At 42.3% G+C, this 9,463-nt stretch overlaps 1 protein-coding gene across 1 annotated transcript; it reads left to right on the top strand.

Moving 5' to 3' along the window:
* Window positions 1-1,801: 1,801 nt before the first annotated feature.
* On the top strand, window positions 1,802-8,803 carry spata2l (spermatogenesis associated 2-like). The gene is made up of 4 exons (XM_034685813.1): window positions 1,802-1,929; window positions 6,440-6,803; window positions 6,947-7,240; window positions 7,466-8,803. The coding sequence occupies exons 2-4, from the start codon at window positions 6,444-6,446 to the stop codon at window positions 8,453-8,455; spliced, it is 1,644 nt and encodes a 547-aa protein (XP_034541704.1). The 5' UTR covers window positions 1,802-1,929; window positions 6,440-6,443; the 3' UTR covers window positions 8,456-8,803.
* The last annotated feature ends 660 nt before the right edge of the window (window positions 8,804-9,463 follow it).

Here is a 9,463-nt window from a genome sequence, read left to right on the forward strand (position 1 = left end):
GAGTGTAGTTTTAATGGCACTTTTTCTAGTATTTCACTTAGATTGATTGAACATAACGTAATCTCTATGTTAAAGGCACTGTGGGGAGTTTTCATGCTGTACTGACTCTGGTGATCTCTGGATGAAATCTGTAGTGCTTTCCTGTGAGAAAGACTGCATTTCCCATGAGCACCATCACTCACTATGGTAAAGATTTGGCTCTTGCTGTTGCATGCATTTGTTTTGGAAGCAAATGACTGGAATACAGCCTTTCTTTTAACAGTACTTTTCTTTGTTCAAGACAATATTTAGCATGATGCAGAGTGATGAGGAAATACAATGATTTGCAGCTATGTAAAATTATTAACTTTAACGTGACAGCGACAAAACTTAGCTTACAAAAGGTGACCAGACGTCATCTGTCACAGCCCTGGTGTCGTAATAAATGTCAGAATACCAAAATATGCACACGGTTTAACTGTTTTGTCCACAAAGTGGTGTGTGCAGTGTTCACAGGCTTGCATGAACATTAAATCCCATTCATTGCCCCTTTGCTCTTCTACCTAGCAAAACTCTGGTTGTAGAGTTTCTCTGTACAAAACGATTCTTTAACAGAAAATGTATGTCTCCTTGCTAATCCTGTTTCCGTATCAGCCATGAGTACAAAATATTGAGTTCTGTACTTCTGCCAAACGTTCCCAACAGAGTTTTAAACATAAATACTTCCAAGTGAGAACCAAATAGCTACTCGTCTTTTTTTGCAGGGAATCAAAGCTGAACACAGACACTATAATTCAGTATAAAGAAATAATCAGTCTTGTGCCTGATAATCTCATTTTACTGTGTATCTCATTTAGATTTGGAATTTCTTTATTATAGGATAGCCCCTTGATATGCAGCATCTCATTTTCAAGGGGGTCCCAACAAAACACAAAGCAAATTAATACACACCAAACATTAAATCGCAAGAATCACAAATACACACGCACAGACAGCTCTCCCTCACCCTTACTCAATCCTGGACCCACCCAGCACCCCGCCATTAAACAAAACCTTGAAAATAGACAGCATCAACAAAACAAAAAGGCATCAATAAAGCACATTAACATACGTCAGAAACAGGAACAGCTTGTTTTTAAATGATTAAATAAATTTGATTTAAAGCAGTGGATGGAGGGGATGGATTTAAGAGAAGGGGGTAGATTATTCCAATCGGATGGGGCTTTGTATCTGAATGACCTGCGACCAATTTCTTTATGGATTCTGGGGACAATGAAGAGTGGATGCTGCTTGTCTGAGGGAATATGAAGATGAATATTGTACCAGGAACTCTTTTAGATAGGGTGGACAGTTAATATGAACACATTTAAAAACAAACTGAAGCCAGTGAAATTGCCTTCTTGTTTTACAGTTAGCTGAAGCCAATTAAGTGCTTCAAACATGAGGCAATGGTGTGTTCAGTATGGACACCGTAAAACAAAACCACAAAGAGAATTAAATACAGTGTTGAGACACTTAAGGTGGGTGTCTGGCATGCACTGATAGACAACATCAGCATAGTCTAAGATGGGTAATATTATTTGAGATAGGATTCTTTTCCTTATCTGAAATTAGAAACAGTTAGAGCGATACAAGGTGCCAAGACAGCCATAAACTCTTTTAGCCATACAATCAATATGTGGCTTAAAGGAAAGCTCAGAGTCAAACCAGAGACCTAAATATTTAAATAGAGGCATCAGTATAAAAGTGAGACTATTTGAAAAGCTGTTAAAAACTCCTCACAGTGCCTTTAAGGGACACTTTCCGGCCAGCCCTGATACTCAAACCAAGCGCACCCTGAATCAGGGGAAGTCCGTGCCACGTGACAATGTTTACTTTTACCTGCACAGTGAGCAGCAGCAGCAGCCCGGGGTGGACTGAGTGACATGATCCTCTGATCAGGCGGCACAGGTGAGTTTGTGTTACCTGGGATGATGTTTCATCTGAAGCTTAGGTATGAATCAAGGTTTGAGCTCTGGCTGTGGGGCAACATTAGCAGTTTGAGTCTCCCTATAAACGACATATCATTCAGAATTATAGAGATTGAATGTTTCTTTGTGTATTTGTGAAAGATCGAACCTCTGGAACGTGATGTTTAAAGCTTTCTAAGGCCTAGAGAGTCGCTCTTTAACTCGGCTTACCTCAGTAACCACACGGATCCCTCTGTCCCTAAATATCCTGTTTTTAATGACTGTGTTTTTACTTCCTGTGTTTTCTCCTGTCTTTCGTTCAAAGTGAAACCTTCGTTTATTGGTATATCTTCACTAAAGCGACACTTGTTTACGTGCTGTAAACTAGTGCTTTAAAAATCAGTACATTAAAGTGTTTGGTTTAAATCTGGTTAATAAAGACAAAGCTAGCAGGTAGCTCACACCTCGTCTGTGTAAACAGGAGGTTGAACGGTATGCTAATGCTAATGCTGTAGAACTGTTAGATGCTAACGGCTGCTGCTGGTGTAACTGACGTTTTCATTCACGGTCAAATGAACTCTTTCTGTCAAATAACTTCAGCTCTTATTATTAGAAACACGTCAAAGTTAACACTTCCCCTTTTGGCTCAGGCCTGTGTCAGAAGTTTCACTTTCGGTTATAAATAAAAGTGTTTACCCTCAAAACTCAGCCAACTTTAATATTTAAAACAGGGTCCTGTTCTGACTGATGGTAAAATATTTAACATTTTAATTTAAACAGCATCTGAAGGGAATTGAGACAATTTAAAAACTAGTTTTATTAAAACCGTCAAATATAATTTTATGAAAAGTTGATGGAAGGCATTGAAGAGTCTAAAACTGGATCAATTAATAGACATGAAACTGAATCGATCAAACCACTAGTAAAGGAACCTCAAGTGTCAAACAATCGATCAGATTCTGACTTTTCTCCTCAAATTTCTTCATAGTATTAAAGCTGCTGTTGGTAGGAATGGTGTAAAAAAACTCTCCTTTTTCGCTGCTGGGTTTGGAGAAAAGGTCTCATCTGTAAGAGGAGTAATTTGAGACTGTTGCGAAATCTCTGCGTTTTCCAATGCCTTTGTATCAAGCAATGTTATTATTCCCCTCGGTCCGATATGACGGACCAATCATAGCTAATCTCCAATCCTCCGTCCTGATTGGTTAAGGGGCGGCCCCAGAAACTGATTGTTACCAAGCAGCAACCTCTGGTCTAAAAATATGAGTCCAATGCGAGAGTGTTAAAAACTGCAGTTCATGGAGGATCCGCTTGAGGCTGGCTCCTGAAGTACCTGAAACCACATACACACCAATTCAAAGAAGACGATCTTTACAGCAGAAATAAACATGTTTACAGCCTGGTACAAAAGACCAGTGTAGTCTGGATAGCTCGTATCTCTATCGGCACACACTGTACAGGTTTTTTTTTTTTTTTTACGCAGCAATTTCAAAGATTTTGAGATTACAAGTCTTCCAATGAGAGACACAGCTGACTTGACTGACAGATGGGAACACTGTAACTGTTGGCTAGGAGGCCAACAGCTACAGTAGAAAACAGTGCTTCAGAAACAGATGGGTGACGTCACGGATACTACGTCCATATTTTATACAGTCTATGATTGTTACCCAGGTTTATGTGTTAGGTACTTTATGTTTCTTTGTTGACTACCTAAATAGCTTTTAAATAAAATATATTTCAACACAATTTAAAACATTTAGAAGGACTTTATTATAAAACAGAACATCGAACTGCTGTGAGTTTGTCATGCTCTCGCCTTGTTTCTATGTTATCAAAACGTATGACACAGGACTCATCATTGAATGTCTTTAGAGACATGGTGACTGGAAATATTATATCTCAATCTAAAGGTTGGTGGTTCGATCCCAGCTCCTGTAGTCACATACAGAAGTGTCCTTGGTTATAGTGACCTCAATATTATCCAAAACAACCAAAACAAATGTGTGTAAAATGTTGATATTTCTTATGTTACATACAGCTAAAACAGCCTGGGGTCAAATTGACCCCAAGGAACACTGACTGTTACATTTTTTTTTACAGGAAAAACACTTTGCAGCATTTAGCAAGTTACAGTGGCAAGGACAAACTTCCTTTAACAGGCAGAAACCTCCAGCAGGACCAGACTCATGTTAGACACACATCTGCTGAGACCGTGTTGGAGAGAGGGATAGAGGGAGATGAAGAGAGAGAGAGAGATGATAGTGGTGAGATGAATAGTAGTAGTTGTAGCAGCTGGAGTCTGGCACGTCCGCAGCAGCAGAGATCCAGAGGAACCTACGAGACAAGGGAGCTCAGGGACTCCAGAAAGGTCTATGGTTAGTAACTTTAATGGGACAGGAAGAGTTAAAGTAAGAGACAGACAGACAGACAGACAGAGGAGAGAGAGGGAAAGACAGAATCCAAGTGTCAGTCTAAGACTAAAACAGAAAGCATTCAACAGGCCATCAGGAAACAACTCTCTCATTAAACATTCCCACTCATTGAGAATGACATTATTGATTATTAACTTAAAGAGTGCTTCCTTTAACAGACATAAACTTTGAGCAGAACCAGACTCACGTTAGACATGACCGTGTTGGGGTTGATTGGGGTTTTTGTAAAAAACACATCATCATTGTTTCTGTAGATTCAGGAGTTATCATCATGCATGGATCCAGTCAATCTTTCATCGACGTGTGAAGCCAGTCCCTGCAGCATCTGGTTGTTCTGCATTCCATCCATCTTAAACAGTAGTCTACAGAACCAGTACAGAAACTAAAGCTCTCATTAACGTCGTGCAAACAGCAAATATAAAATGTGTTTCTTCTGCTTTTACATGTCAAACTTCAGGGCTGTCAAACTGCTTCTTACATCCTGATCAATCATTGAATTTCAGTACTTTCTTGATTAATCATATTATTAATCACATGTTTAAAGTACTTTGCATTTCAAAAGGTAAAGTAATTCTTAGTGTGTTGACATGAGAGTCAGATGAATGTAATGAAACATACTTAATGATCTATTGTTGTATGAATGCTTCATCAGTGTGCTCTGAAACTATGACTTAGAGGGAACCACAAGCACTTCAGCATGTTGACCGGCCTGCTGTCAGCTTCCACCCACTGAGCGGTAGCTGCAGTTAACTTCTTCAGTGTAGCTTCATCCTCGGGTCTGAGGCGATTCTCTCACTTCCCACTGAAATCAGGGTAACTTAAATATAGGATGAAAACTTAATTCTAGGTGAAAATTTCTTAAAACTAGTGAAATGATCTGTTCATGCAGCAAGTTAATTTCACTTGATACAGAAATCTTAAAAAGAGATTGTTAAATCTAGAAAAAAGCAGGCTCTGAAAAGTATTAAAAAGGGTTGAAATAAGTAGAATATGCTGATTTTTAGCTCAAACTACTCGAAAACAAACTTCCTACAGCACAGTTATAAGTGAAATATACTGAATATATGCAAAGAAAATCTCATTTATTTATTTAGTATACTTAATTTGAGCAATTGAAGGCCTGGGGAAGAAAAACAACACCAATTTAAGGAAAAAATGACTCACTATTAGAAAACTATGATTACACTGTTTCTTAAAGCAATCAATAAGATACAAGCTAAACTGTGGCTTGAATAGATGCCTTATGTGTTATTCTTAAATCAAGCAACTTGAAGTTGTTACTCAATCTTGAAATAAGTTTTATTTTGATGAGACTTTAGGTGAGACAACCAATGTGGCTTATTTTAACAGTCATTCACTCAATTTAAGATTCAACCTTACGTACAAAGATTAAAAACAAGTAAATAACTCTAAAAACAAGGTCCTTCATCTAACTTGTCTCAATCTAAGAATTAAAATCTTGGCAAGTGCCAAATTATTTGCAGTGCAGTCTGTTCAGCTGCTCCTGGATGCTAAGCTCAAAGGTGGGAGGTCAAACTTAAAGTACTTAAACAACATTTTCATTCACTTTGACACAAAGTGAAGATTTCTTTTGACTCGTCAGCTGAGCCGTCTTGAGAGTTTTACAGTGAAATGTGCTGCTCAAAAGCTCAGTGGTGTCCTCATTTCCATCATGGCGACAGCTTGGAGCAGGAAGACGCTTCAGCTGGCAGCCACAGAGCAGACTGTGACGTCTGACATGTCTGTGGGTAGTTTTTTAAAGGGTTAGGTACGTGTTTTTAAAAAATGAAGTTGATTTGAGGAGAGACAGAACAGCTGCTCTCTTTGAAGAGATTGTTGTTGCCAGACACTCAGAATAATAAAGGCTCTCCATGGGGATTAAACAAGTGTTAGTGGATGTGTATTAATGAAGCACTTTGTCCTGAAAGATTCCAGCCGGCTTCATATCTGCAGACTCAAAAGTTTAAAATTCAGTGATTATCCTTTAAGATAACACTGGTTGGCCAAATGCATACAGAGCGATCATCCTCAGAGAACACAGCAGCCTCTGATCCTTCATGATCCTGTTTGTCTCCCTCTCAGCTGAATGAAAGACATGAGCGCCTCCAGACAGAGAGCAAAAGACCTGGTGACCGCCTATGATCACAGTCTGGAGCGTCAGATCGTGGCACATGGCTCCAGCTTGGCGTGTCGAGATGAGGAGCTGTGGAAGCAGGTAGAGGGGCCGCTGAGGGATGGGGATGCTCGAGACACACACTGCCTGGGTCTGGACCCGCTGAGGGTGATGGAGGAGTCGCTCGCAGCAGCGGCAGCAACAGCAGCCGGCACGGGACGAGTCCGAGCCAGAGGAGGGCTGCGGGGCCTGGAGAGAGCCTTTGAGGTCCTGGAACAAGCAGCTCTGAACCTGTACCTGTGTCCCTGGAGGGAGGAGTTCAAAGTGGTCAAGGTGGGATCAAAAGCCCTCATGCCAAATGTCTGATTGTACTTTGTTGTTTGGAATTTATTTTGCGAGTTTCGTATCTTTGATGACATTACATTTGAAATATGACTGTTTTGGTCTCTTCTTGAATTTCTTCTTCTCTGTCCCAGATGTACTCCGGTATGTTCACACACTACATTAAACCGGTGCTGTCGATGCCACAGATCGAGAAGCTGTTCGGCCTGCTGGGATACCAGCTCGGCTCCTCTCGACACGAGAAGCTCCATCTCAACTCTCACGGAGTCAGTCCTGCCTCTCTGGAAGACCTCCTCTGCCTGTCCTGTGCCTTCCTCTTGGCCCGCTGCGAGTGTCACCTCCTGCTGACGGCTCTGGGAGGGCACGCTGGTGACGTCCAATGGGAACTGAGTGTGGTGAGGGAGAGACTGACGGGACACAGCCTGCAGGTACGTGTTGGCTCTCTGTGAAGCTGTCCTGTAAACATTAGACTCTGAGTCCCACCTGCTGCTCAGAGTCTGTCCCTCTTGTAATCTGAACTTCGGTCAGCCTCATTCTCATGCAGGTCTTAAAGGTGCTGTGTGATCAGTGCTGATCATGCGTCTACTCAGATCACTTCACATAACTCACATGGTGAGAGTTGCTGAGGATTGATCTTCTGTGTATCTCCTCAGGTCGCCCTGGACAACACCAACAAGATGCTCAAAGTGGAGCAGCAGCTAATGGAGCATGCTGATGGAGAAGTGGACGTGGATCTGTACACAGATGTTCAGGAAAACGGGCATCAGAGGAGGGCAGTGGTCACTGACGACGAGAGCCCCAGATCTTTATCCTGGATGACTCCAAACGATGCATCACCCCCTTCAGTCAAAGCACAAAGCAACGGATTAACATCTTTGCCCTCCTCCTCCACCTCCCTGTCCACCAGAGAGCACACCTGCGTCTCCACTCTGAACTGCCAGCTCAGCAAGACGGCAGTGCCCGAGTCACACACCGCCAGGAGCTCCTCCAGCAGTGCGAGGCAGCGCAGACGTCTGGCTGCAGACTCGCAGTCACACAGTCTGCAGGCGGAGGTCTGCAGGAGTGAAGCTGCAGCCGACCACACGTGCAGCTGTCTCCAATCTACTCATGTCTGCATTCAACTCTGCAAAGACTGCAACAGCCTCCATGATATGTCCTGTGCCTTGCTGGACCATTGCAAGGGAGATGATCACCACGTGATTTCCCCTGACAATCCCTCAGAAGAGGTGAGAAGATCCCGAGCTGTGGGTCAGCACGATGGAAGCTTCCGAGTGAGAACATCCCCCAATCTCAGCAGCAGCAGCAGCGCAGCCATGTCCTCCTTAGCTCTACGAGATGAGCCCAACACAGTGACTGCACCAATCAGCTACCACGACTGCTGTGACCTCAGCCAGCCGGACCCTCAGGTCCTGTGTCACAGCTGCAGTGTGTTCCACGCTGGGTCCTGCAAAGGGATATCTTACTGCCAGAGTGAGCAGCATCTTCTGAAGGAGCTGGGCATGTGCCCCTGTGGGAGGGAAGCTTCCAGAGAGCCTCTGGTTCTGTGCAGATATTGTGGGAACCAGTACTGTAGGGATTGCTGGTATCGAAGTCCTTTCGAATGCACCTGTGGTGAAAAGTTTGACCAGTCCACCTCTGTGTGATCGGACCGGGTCTTTCTGCACTCATGAGGCACAACTGGCCAAACCACAGTGCCTTAATAATCAGAGATTCAAATGTTGCCTTGACGCTGAGACGCAGTACAGAGTGTGATTACATGTCTTCACTTCAATCCTCTCTGAAACGTGCATTTATTTCTTAAACACTTTGTCACAGCGGCCATATTTACTACGTCAACATGTCTGCAGTGTAGTGACCTGCTGAGACGTTGACACCACTCTGTGCTCTTTGGCCACTTCAATGTACCTTTATGTGAAGCACATGGAGTTTGTCTGTTTTCATCTGTATGTGTTGCCTGAACACAGACTGTATTAAAGGTCAATGTGTCAACATGCAGTGTGAACGAGTTTTTAATGCATCAATGTTTTTTATAATTAGTTTATTCACTTTTTAAAATGACGATAAAAAAAACAGTCATCACAGAGTCAGGAGCCAAAAGGGTTTCATTCATTAGTTTGAGCTTCGGTTGTTTCATCATGTTTGTCTTCTCTTTGGAAATACACTTTTAAAATGACTTCTGATGACGTTATCATGAACTCATCTGCTGGTTTATCACCAAACTCTACTTGTCCTTACTCGCCGCTCACTTAAATTGACTTCAAGACGATTAGTGAGAACATCAATTGACTTCAAGACGATTAGTGAGAACATCACCGTGCAGACAAAAAGGCTCAAACAACACAGAACATTTCAAACTTTACGCCAATCATGAATAAGTGAGACTCTCTGGGACTGACGTTCAGGAGAGGACCCTTGTGTTGATTGTGTTTGAACATGTAATCATCTCTTTACATGTCCTTGCTCTATCATCAGTATAATCAGTATTTTGCCTTCGAGAGTGCACTAAGAATATCTTCAGTGATAGATCTATGAATGATAGAAACACCCACATGAACGTGTCCTGAGTCCCGTCCAAACTACTCTCAGATCGTGTGGATTCACTCTTTCATCCACGATGACACCAGAACACTCGGTTTCTCTCCGGAGTACAA

The sequence above is a fragment of the Notolabrus celidotus genome, chromosome 6 (assembly GCF_009762535.1).
Source record: "Notolabrus celidotus isolate fNotCel1 chromosome 6, fNotCel1.pri, whole genome shotgun sequence".
Lineage (NCBI taxonomy): Eukaryota > Metazoa > Chordata > Actinopteri > Labriformes > Labridae > Notolabrus > Notolabrus celidotus.